At 42.8% G+C, this 12,424-nt stretch overlaps 1 protein-coding gene across 1 annotated transcript in view; it reads left to right on the forward strand.

The window, feature by feature from the left end:
- The first annotated feature begins 12,040 nt into the window (after nt 1–12,040).
- LOC103204422 (putative keratin-87 protein) overlaps nt 12,041–12,424 on the forward strand; it is a 9,182-nt gene continuing 8,798 nt past the window's right edge. The window contains 1 exon segment of the mRNA XM_007949616.1: nt 12,041–12,175. Coding sequence (XP_007947807.1) covers nt 12,041–12,175 — 135 coding nt within the window.

Consider the following 12,424-nt stretch of genomic DNA (forward strand, 5'->3'; position numbering starts at 1 on the left):
GAAACCCAAGGAGGGGTCGCTATGAGTCGGGGTCGACTCGACGGCAAACAACAACAACAACAACAACAAGGTTCATGTGGGATACCATCAAAAGGAATAACCTGCGTGTAATCAGAATTCCAGAACAGGAAGAGACAAATAAAACCACAGAAAAAATTGTCAAAGATTTGTTGGAAGAGAATTTTCCTGGTGTGATGAGAGAGAAGAATATATCCATTCAAGAAGTCCAATGAACCCCAAACATGATAGACCCCAAAAGAAAATCACCCAGACATATCATCAGCAAACTCACCAAAACCAAAGACAAAGAATCCTGAAAGTAGCAGAGGAAAAACGAAAAATTACCTACAAGGGGCAACTAATAAGACTAAGCTCAGATTTCTCGGCAGAAACCATGCAGATGAGAAGACAATGGGATGGTATATATAAAACGCCGAAAGAGAAAAATTTTCAACCAAGAATTATATATCCAGCAAAATTGTCCCTTAAATATGATGGTGAAATTAGGACATTTCCAGATAAACAGAAATTAAGGGAATTTATTAAAACCAGACCAAGCTTACAAGAGATTCTAAAGGAAGTCCTTTGCACAGAGAACCAACAGCAGCAAACAACAACTGACCATTAACACACATGATGACATAACCAAGAGTTATAGAAATATCCAAAGTAAATAAGCCTACAAGATTGTAAACAGGGACCCAGAGATATCAATTGACAAATGAAAACAAACACAAACAAAAAAGAGGGAAAAAAACTGTATAGTTACAGAACTTCTAAATGGTAGGGAAGTCAAGACAACTACAAGATAGAACAGACTGTTCTAAACTTTGGGAAAAAATTATAAATCATAGGGTAACCTCAAAGAAAAATGATAAACCTTCACATAAAAATAAAAAAGAGGACCAGCACAAATATTTAGCAAATACTAAAACAATAGCAATGAAGGAAGTGATAACACGATTCATAAACAAAACAAGCTCAGCACAGAAAATTACATGGAACAAAGAAATTAACACCACAAAAAAGCACATAACAAAATGACAGCAACAGATTCATACTTGGTGATAAATACATAACTGACAAGGTACTTATCTCTAAAATTTATAGAAAACTCTTAACACCTCAACAACAAAAAGATTAACAATTCAATTTTAAAATAGGCAGAAGACATGAATAGACACTTCACCAAAGAGGATATTCAGGTGGCCAGCAAATACATAAAGATATGCTCATGATCATAGCCATCAGAGAGATGCAAATCAAAATGACAGTGAGATACCATCTCACCCCAGCACTAATGGCAAAGTTCAACAAGACAGAAAATAACAAATGGTGGTGAGGATGTGGCGAGATCAGAATTCTCATACTCTGCTGGTGGGACTGTAAAATGATATAACCACTGCGGAAAACAGTATGACGATTCCTTAAAAAGCTGGAATTAGAAATACCATTTGACCCAGCAGTCCCATTACTAGCTATATGTCCTAAAGAAGTGAGAGCCAGGACACGAACAGATATATGCACACCCATATTCATCATAGCACTATTTACAATGGCAAAAAGATGGAAACAACCTAGGTGCCCATCGACAGAAGAATGGATAACCAAACTATGGTACGTACACACAATGGAATACTATGCAACACTAAGGAATAATATAGAATCTGCAAAACACCACATAACATGGATAACTTGGAGAACATTATGCTGAGTGAAGTAAGTCAATCACAGAAGAACAAATACAGTATTAGTTCATTATTGTAAAAAATCAAGGAATGGTTTATATATGGAAGGAAATTTTCTTTGTTGGTTACCAAGGGTGGGAGGGGAGGGAAGGGAACACTGCAAAAAAAAAAAAAAGTGCACTGATCTATGTCACTTTAGTTTTATGTATTTCATTGTACATAAATTATGTTTCAATTAAATGCATTTAAAAAAAATTCTGAAACTTTCTCAAAGTGGTTATACCATTTTACACTCCATGAATGTTCCAGCTGCTGCACACTTGGTGTTGTCAGTCTTTTCATTTTTAGCCCATTAGTGGGTGTTAAAGGAGCTTTGGTAGCACAGTGGTTAAGCACTCAGTTACTAACTGACAAGTTGGCAGTTTGAACCTACCACCTGCTCCACGGGAGAAAGATGTGATAGTCTGCTTCCAAAAAGATTTCAGCCTTTGGAAACTGTATGGAGCAGTTCTACTCTGTCTTATAGACCACTAAGAATCGGAATTGACTCAACACCAACAGGGTTTTTAGTGGGTGTTAATGTTTTCTCATGATGGTTTTAATTCAGATTTCTTTGATGACTAATAACAATGAGCAGCTTTTCATGTGCTTATTGGAAGATCATATATCTTTTTTGGTAATGTGTCTGTTGAGTTATTTTATTATTTATTGAAGGGCAAGAGTTCTTTGGGAGCTCTGATAACATAGTCCCTAAAGCACTTGACTGCTAACCAGAAGGCTGGCGGTTCAAACCCACCAGCCACTCCTTGGAAGGAAGGTTGGGCAATCTACTTCCATAGTGATACCGCCTCGGAAACCCAAGGAGGGGTCGCTATGAGTTGGGTCCAACCAGATGGCACATAACAACAACAGCAACAACAACAAGAGTTCTTTACAATTACATTTAAACTAATTATTGATATGATTGGGTTTAAGTTAACCATCTTGCTCTTTGTTTCCCACGTGTCCCTTCTGTTTTTGTTGTTATTATGCTCTATTCTTTTCCTGACTTGTTTTAAGTTAAATATTTTTTAATATTTCATTTTATTTATTATATTGGCTTCCTAGTAATAGCTCTTTTTGTAGTATTTGTAGTAGTTACTCTAGATCTAACAGTATGCATCCTTAATTTATCAAGATCTAGTTATAGTTAACATTGTACCATTTTACATTTCACTACTGATGTTTCACGTTTATGCTTAACAACATCTGTGCTGAAATGTCCCTACCCTTGGGTTGTCAGCATAATGGCCAGGATAATGTAGAATCAAGTTTTTCCAAGTTTATCCATGTTATGTGGTGTTTTGCAAATTCTACATTATCCTGACAAGTTTTTCCTCCAAGGACACCTAGTGAAAAGGCCTGCAAGACACTCTCTTCTCTTCCTGGAGCACCTAACTATTCATCTACTCACCTCTCCATTATTTGTGTAATTGTTGCTATATCTTTTACTTTTGCATGTATTATTAGCAATGTTATTAATTTACTTTAAACAGTCTTACAAGGAAATTATGAAAACAATGGTCTTTTATATTTGTCCACTTAGCTTCTATTTCCAGTACTCTTCTCACCTTTGGAAGAAAGACTGAGTAATCTACTTCCATAGTGATACCGTCTCGGAAACCCAAGGTGGGATCACTATGAGTCGGGTTCAACTCGAGGGCAGTGAGTTTTGTTTTTTGGTTTTTCTTGCATTTACGTAGATTTGAGATCCCACCTGGTATCATTTTCCTTCAACTTGAAGAATTGCCATGATCATTTCTTTGCAGTGCAGATCTGGTGCACTGGCTTCTTTCAAGCTTTTTTTATCTTCTGTTTTCAGGATTTTTACTATAATATACCTACGTGTGATATTCTTATTATTTATTGTGCATGGGGCTCCCTGAGATCTTGGATCTATAAGTTGATCTTTTTCATCAAATAGAGAAAGTTATTTCTTCAATATTTTTCTACCTCTCTTCTCTTTCTGGAACACCTAACTATGTTAGATTATCTGTTATTATCCAACAAGACCTGAGGCTCTATTCGTTTTTCTTCAATGTTTTTTCTCTTTTTCTTTGGATTGGAAAATTCCTATTCATCTGTCTTCAAGTTACCGACCCTATCATTTGACAGTTTCAATTTGTTGTTAAGCCCATACATTGACATTTTCATTTCAGCTATTCCATTATAGAATTTCCATTTTGTTTTTCTTTTTTTTATAGTATCCAATTATCCATCTGATTACTCATTAAGCTTACATACCCCCTTAATTCTTTGAACATGTTTTTAATAGCTGCTTTAAAGTTTTCATCTGCTAAACCCAATATCTGGACCACATTTAGGTCACTTTTTATTGTCTTCTCTTTCATATCTTCCATTTATTTGTTTCTCTGTGTTGTGTTCTGGGTTAATTTCTTTAGATTTATCTACTAATTTATTCTCTCTTCAATTGGGTATAATCTGTTGTCTATCCATTCATTTGGATTTCTGATTTAATTAGTATAGTTTATATTTCTAGAAATATATTTGATTCTTTTGCAAATCAGCCTGTTAATTTTAATAAAGCTCTTATTCTTAGGTTATGTTTGGATGTCCTCTTTTATTTCTTTAAACATATGGGACATTGTCATTTTATTTTCTGATTCCAATTAACTCCAGCCCAAACCTATGTCAGGGCAAACTCTGGTTTAGAATTATCAGAGAAAACGTTTTTCCCCTTCACCCAAAGCCAGAGTCAAGACATACAAGATTCCTTCCTTTCTCTGTCAGATTCTTTTCCTGCTTCATCTTTCACTAGGTATTGTGTTTGGGGGTTTGAGGTGGAACAGAGAGTTCCAAACAGCAACTCAGCCCCAGAGTTCAAAATCACCAGAGATGAGTCTGGAGGTGGAGTTCTAGATGCTGGAGCAGTTTATTGAGTAGTGCACTTGCAAAGTTACAAGCAATAGTGCCAAGCACCAGACACTGTATAGTCAGGGGTCGCACAACCAATTGACTGAGAGGCTGTCTATCCAAGAAGGGTCTTTACTGGGTGGTCTCTGGAATTAAGTTTTATAACTCATTAGAGCCCCAGTGCTAATTTCATATCTCTTTGTTCTAAGCAATTCTTGCAAGTAAGTAATTCTTACTCTTAGCTAAACCTGAAAGTTATATCTGTGCTGAGATGTCCCTACCCTTGGGTTGTCAGGATAATAACCACTGGGGTCAAGTTTTTCCTCCAAGAACACCTAGTGAAAAGGCCTGCAAGACACTTATAACCTGTTGGCTGCTTATTACCATAGCCATTTTTTGTGTCCTAAAAGAATACCCTATTCCCTGTGTGCAAGTTGTGCCAATAAGGGTCACGCACCAAAAAAGGACCTCACAAGATACTTGTCAGCCCGCTAGCCACCTATCATCTGATAGCTATCATTAAAAGCCCCCTAGCAGGCAATCTACTTCCGTAGTGATACTGCCTTGGAAACCCAAGGAAGGGTCGCTATGAGTTGGATGCAACTCAATGGCAAATAACAACAACAAGCAGACACTACACTGGAGATGGTCCCAGTTTTCTGATGGACATTGGTACAGTTCTCCCTTCCATGGGCCTAGGCCTTGTGCCCTGTCCCCTGAGCACAGTAGGCTTGCCTTCCACACCACCAGTGACCCACAGATGCCCCCACTGCGCCAGCCAGCTTCATCTGCTCACATCTTTCCCTGAAGTCATGCTTTCTTACTGTGTTTAACCTCTGATGGTTTCACATACTGTTCTGGTTACCTAGTGCCACTCTGACTGTAATATACCACCAATGGAATGGCTTTAACAAACAAGAGTTTATTATTCTACAGTTTGGAGGCTTTAAGTCCGAGTTCAAAGTGCTAGGCTCTAGGGGCTGGGTGAAAGCCCCTCAATCTTGGGCTTCCGTTCTGCCTCCTGCTCCCGGCCCACTGGAGCTAGAGGCTTTTCTTCACCCAGACAGCTGCCGGCTACTAAGACTGACAAGCCCAAGGTTGACAAGGAAAAGGGCACAGTCCCAATGTTACCAAACCACATGGCAGGCCATGAATTCAAGTCCATTGAAAGTCTCAAAGTTGGCAGAGCATGGCAGGCTGCTGAACACGGCTACATGTAGGGTTCAAGCATGCCATAAGCTAGAGACCATTCCCAAGCTGTTTCTTATATGCAGGAAGCAGACCACATACCCAAAACAGCTCCTCAGCTGCTCCAATAGATTCCACCATGGAGTTAATTACCAGTCTCACCATGCGGAATGACTACATTCAGCTGCCCAGCCATTCAACCAGGCCCAGCCAAGTTGACACACAAACTTAACCACCACACATACCTTCATTTCAGAGTTGCTAATGTACTGTGAGAAACAGAAGTTGCTTGTTGCATTTTTCAAAGAAATTGACTAAGTTTGGTGATTCATTGGGTGGAAAAACTAGGTTTGAAAATGTTTTAAACTTGAAATTTTAGGAAGAATTGATAGGAAGGGTATGAGTGAAGGGGGAAATGATGAGGTGCTTTCAAGCCATTTTGAATTCTATATATTAATACACCATTCAATTAAAGATGCCTCTTAGGCAGTGGAAAGTTAGAGATTAATTCATTCATTCTTTTAACATTATTCAGTGGTTTCTATGAGCCAACCCTGTACCAGGTCCTTGGTAGCACTAGAGAATTATGCTCAGACAGTCCTAAGCCATCATAGCACCTCTGCTCAATGCCCCCAGTCTTGAGTACACAAGTAAGTAGTTGGCATGATCCCACATTGAATGCCTTCCTGGAGATCCCACCCACCCCCTCTTGGCCTGAAATAATGGGCAAAAGATTGACAACCATTGACAGGCTCTACATGACTTTATTTTAAATACAGATAGCAGGAAGGAAATGAAGATTTGGGGAAGGAAGAGCAAGAGTATGAGGAAGAGGGAGGTTGAGAGGTGGGGGTTGCGGCTGTCCTCTTCTTGGGTTCAGACAGCCCAGATTCCTCAAGCAGTGCATATCCATCCCTCTCAATAGTCTTTTTCAGCCTGGGGGAGGCAAGAGAAGAAAACTCCTACACAATGAGATACAAGAAGAGGAGAGCAGGGAAGGTTGGTCAGGGTGAGATCAAGCAGTTACACCCTACCACCAGGCTGCATATGGCACCATAGGACAGAAGGGCCAGCAAGGATCCACAAGGTGGGTGAAAAGGCTGGAAGCTTGGGTGTAACCTCAAGTCCTGCCAACTTAACACTTCATGCAGCTACTGCCATAGGCTCCATGCCACAGGAGCTGATCCCACGGGTATAAGTGATCCCCACATACAACTCCACCCCAAGAGCTGCATAGGGACAATAATACCAATACTAATAATACCAAGTCAGAATCTTTAGTGGGGTGGAGAGTTGATCCCAAATAGCCCCAACTTCTAATCAGAACTCCCTTTTGCCAGCCAAGAACAACAGGGGAATGGTTCCCACTTGTTTCCATTTCCGGGGATGATGACAACATAAGCTTTCTAGTGGTCAGTCCTAGGGACTCCCACTCATACTGAAAGGGAGTCCATCTTGTGGTTTAACCTCAATCCCTTCTTAATCAATTCTTCTTTAACTGATTTCAGGAAGACCTCCCTTAGGGAGATTCAAGTTGATGAAGTACCTGTTTTCACTCAGAAAGTGTTTGACGTCATGAACATAGACACATGCACTTTGGACAGAGAGAGAATAGGAGCTTCCTGTGATGGGGAAAAACTGACATTGACTGGTCTTGAGGGAGGAATTATTCCACTCAAGACCTAGCTTGTTCTTTGTAGTTGTGTAGCTGTAAATGAGGGAACCACTTCTTCCTGGGCATCTCCTCTCTCAGAGTTAAACAGCTCTTCTCATTGTCTAACTTCTCATATCATTGTCAGGAACTAATGCCAGCCTTTTCTCTCCTGCACCCCTTACAAACTGGGTGACAAGCCACACAACTTTGTAAAGGCTTCAATGTTGTGACTACCTGTGAGTAACTCTAGCCTGAGAGAACAATGAAGTTAGTGGGGTTTTGGAAAATCCTATGTGCAGGCAACTCTGAAGCTCTAGTAGCATTTCTTCCATAGCTAAAGGCCTGAAGGTGTCCCCAAGGAATCATTAGCCAAGGCGAGGACTGGAACAGAAGCTGACTGAGGTTTTGTGGAGCCTCCACTTCATGAGATCATTAAGGAAGAGAAAGGAGGCTCGGTTGAGTTGCTTCCTTCCAGGTAGTCAGCTGGATTCACGACCTCAGAGCCTTTCAGTTTGGACCACAAGATAAGCTGAGACCAGGGGCAAAGGATGGGCCATCCTCAGTCCAGGAGGTAGACCTTGGCAGCTTTGAGAAGAAGAGCATTTTTTATGGGCTCCCCAAGCAGGGCCTCAGGTGCCAAGTTCTCAAGGCAACTTGTGGCACTTGACCATTGGCATGGCCAGAGGGAGAATGTGTCTACCCCTATCAAGACATATACAGGGACATAGTAAAGTCAACCACAGAACCAGAGTTCTTTGCTCAGCTGCTTCATACTGTGGGACTCATGAAGTTGGTAGATGTATGCAGACTATGCAGTTTGAGTGTTCCGAATATCTGGACCTGTCTACCTACCTCCATCCCTTTCTATGTGCCTATAAGATTCCTTACCCTGACCTGAAACAGAATCTCTCCCTCGATTAGTCAATAAACATGACCACACTTCCCAGATAGTTTCTTTCAAAGGGCTCCCTATTATCTAGGACACCCTTCAGAAGAGCTTCTCAGATAAGCTCTGATCCTGACCCACCGAGCCTGGACTGAGGGGTAGAACTGGGGGTTCCCAGCTGGAAATGTTGCAGTGTGCAAGAAGTCATAGCTCCCAGTCCTGGAAAAGAGGCCAGGGGTCCTGTGAAAGTTATCAGAGTGATGGATAGGAAATAATAATGATAGCAGCTACCATTTATTGACCAGGCATTTACTACTTATCATGCACCAGGTAGGAGCTCTGGTGGTATAGTGCCTAAGGCATTTGACTGCTAACCAGAAGGCTGGAGGTTCAAACCCACCAGCTATTCCTCAGAAGGCAGGTTGGGCAATCTACTTTCGTAGTGATACTGCCTCAGAAATCCAAGGAGGGATTCCTATGAGTCAGATCCACTCAACAGCAGTCAGTTTGGTTTTGTTTTTTTTAATGCACCAGGCATTATGCTAACACTTTACATACATTCTCTTTTATCCTTACAGTGTTCCTGGGTATGTTTTATAATCTCCATTCCAAATACAAAGGAAACTGAAACATAGAGAGGCTGGGTAACTCATCAATCAGCTTATAAATGGCAGAGTCCAGGCTTAAACCCAGAATTGTCTTATCCTAGAGTCCATGCCATTGACCACTAAACCACAGAGAAGAAAGAAATATATTTCTGAAATGGGCACCTTGATGTTAAAGTTGTGTTTCATAAGGGTGCCTCAGGTTAACAGAGGTACACACACCCCTACATACTCTATATACTAACCCCCTGTCACATTCTTTCACACCCCTCAGGACATAGCTGTCTCCAGGCCAAACACTTCTTATATTCGACATTTAAACCCATCTACCATCTGGCCTCAGACACCCTCCTCTCCCCCTCCCCTCACCCTATTCCCTATTTTTTCAACCAAAGTTCACTGCCTGCCATTTCCCTCATATCCACTGGCCTTCCTTCCTTTGTGTCTTTGCTTATACGGTTCTCTCTGCCTGAATTCCACTCCTCTCTCTCATCTCAGCACATCCCATCACTCACCATTCTTCAAGGCCTAATCAAGGTGTCATCTCCTCCAAGAACCTGCCTTGACCTCTGGACCCCAGGACCTATAGTAGACACTCATTCTCCTGCCAAACTCACATGGCCTGATGTCCCTCCAGTAGAGCCAGACCCCCTGCAGCTTTGTGGTAAGATCCTCTGTGGTCATGGCTGCTCTGCCTGAGGACTTCATCTCCTTGCACACTCTCCACATGCTTCCTGATGGGTGCTCAGCCAAAAGTTGCTGCCTACCTTGAATTGACTCTCAAGACCCACTGTGGGCTAAAAAAGAGACATGGTAACTGAGACAGAACTTTCACTTTTCATAACTATATCAACGTATTGGAGATAAAGAGGGCAAGGAGGAAGATCTGGTGGAAAAAAAAGCCCCCCTGTCTTCCCCTTCCCCTGTAACTACTAACTCTCTCTGTAGAGAAGTCCTGGGTTGTATCTGAAATCTCTCATGTTTCATCCCTTTTCTCTCTGCTGAGTTCCAAGGATAATAAAGAGGACAACAGAGAGTATGTTTAGCTGGGATGAGTCAGGATTAGTACTAACATTCTGGGGACGACTGTAGTCTAGAGGTCAAAACTTTTGACTCCATCCCTTTCAGGTTGTGTTCCTAGCAGGCATCTCACCCATCTCTCTAGATTGCAGATTATTAATATGGAGAAAGACTGATCATCAGCTTCCCTGGTGTCTGTGATAGCACATAAAGTCCTCTCCATCTCCTCATGAAATCCAGACAGAGATCCAAGCAAGCATCATGGAAGTGTCTCTAAACATCTAATTTAAATCATTCATGCTTCAGGGTCAATCCATTTCCTCTTGTGGGGAAGATGCTAAGGGAAGACTTCTCCAACCCTAGTATTTCCAGGAGGGGAAAAAAAAAATGGAGCAAAAATATACAGTCCTAAAGCCAAACATGGGAGCTCTGGTAGCATAGTGGCTAAGACACTTGCCTGCTAACCAGACGGCTGGCGGTTCAAACCCACCAGCCACTCCTCGGAAGGAAGGTTGGGCAATCCTACTTCCGTAGTGATACTGCCTCGGAAACCCAAGGAGGGGTCGCTATGAGTCGGGTTTGACTCGACGACACATAACAACAACAACAACAAAGCCAAACATTAGTCACAGTCAGAGATTGCAGCTGAGGATAGATGCAAAAGAGCTGGGCTCCAATTTTATCTACAGAGGATGGAACCAAAGCTGGGCTAACACTGCAACAAAACAGACCAAAAAAGTTGGGCTGAACCAGAGGGATTCAAGCCTACCCATGAGTATCTGGAAAGGGTGGCAAAGGGTGCCACATAGCACTCCCTGAAAATGAGATACCAGAGCCAGGGCTGTCTGTGAAAAGCTCTGAGCCCCAGGACTTAACTACCATTTTCACAATAATACTCACTGACGTCCAGTCAGATCCAACTCATAGCGAGGTTTCCGAGGCAGTATCACTATGGAAGTAGATTGCCCAACCTTGCTTCTGAGAAGTGGCTGGTGGGTTTGAACGACCAATCTTCTGGTTAGCAGTCAAAATCTTAGGCACTGTGCTACCAGAGCCCCTTTCACAATAATAAGGTACATTTAAAAGCAGAGGAAGGTAAGGGTGTTTTGCATGCTTCTCTTTAAGGCTGGCTGCTGAGTGCATGCTCTGAATTTCCTCACTGATAATTGGACATATAATCAACCTCCTTTATGATGGGTTGTGGCCCTTTAGAGCTACTGGCTATGGCCAGGCCCCAGCCAAGGAAAAGCTTTGGATCAAGCCAGTTTTTCCAAAAGTCCAGAGCCCAGAAGTTGGTGCTCCTACATTAGACCTCAGCCCTCACTCAGCCCCCAAAAAATCAGACCATGGGAAAGTCTAGTGTGGAGGAGGGCTGGGAAGCCTCCTTTCAGATTCTTATTCTGACCCGCCATTGTTTGTGGCCTTAAACAAGACACTAGACCACTCTGAGATGACTTCCCTAATCTGGGAAATGGGCACAAGAACACCCAACAGAGAAGGCTGTCCTGGGGGGGAGACAAAAGCATGCTTTATACAGCTATTAGCACAGTGCTAGGCACATTGCAGGCTCCATAATGCAGCCCACTTCCTCCTGCAAACAGTGGGGAGGGTTTACAGGAAGCATTTGGGGGATGGGGAGGAGACTTACAAGCAGAGACATCTGAACTAAGTCCTGAAAAAGAGAAAAGGGAAAAGAAAGGTTTTGCCTAAAGGGTGGCAAGATGGATGTCAAATTAATAGCAAAATAAACAGAACAAGCAAATTAGTAAACAAACATAATGAAGTTTTTATTAAGTGTCAGCCAAGGTCCTAAATGCTTCCCAATCCATTAACTCATTAGGTCCTCCCAACAGTTCTCAGATGAGTGCTATTATTATCCCCATTCTGCAGATGAGGAAACTGTGGCTTAGAAAGGTCAGGTGCCCAAGGTCAGGACATGAACCTGCAGGACTAACGTTAGAGGCCCTTCCTTAGCACAAATGCACACACGCACATACCTTCACCCACACACACACCGTGCAGAATGCACAGATAATGAATGAAGGCCAAGCTTCTTCCCCAGCTGTCCTGCCCAAGGACGGAGCCAATGACCCAGCCCTCCGCGGGGATCCCGGGCAGAGTCCCGCCGGAGGGGAGTGGCGGTCCTGCCCTCCGGGGTCCGCAGCCCACAGCGCGCAGAGCTTACCCCGAGCTTCGCCACCCCATTAAGCGCGGGCAGGAGGTGAGCGCAGTTTTATGGGGTCGGCCCGGCGGCCTGGTCTGCTTTGATTCCCAGCTCTGCGAGGCACGACATCCAACCCTCCAACTCATAAATGCGCGGGCCGCGTGCTCCCTCCAGCGGGGCAATATAAGGCTCAATGCGGTCTTGAGGTCTAGCCACCTGTCTCTTCCGACACCACCCTTCCACGCCCCTTTCGCCGCCGCACAAGTCCTATCTCTCCTCTCGCCTCGGAGCCCCCTAAGGGCTCCG

This window comes from Orycteropus afer, unplaced genomic scaffold (assembly GCF_000298275.1).
Source record: "Orycteropus afer afer isolate SDZICR_OR568_19922 unplaced genomic scaffold, OryAfe1.0 scaffold00247, whole genome shotgun sequence".
Taxonomy (NCBI): Eukaryota; Metazoa; Chordata; class Mammalia; order Tubulidentata; family Orycteropodidae; genus Orycteropus; species Orycteropus afer.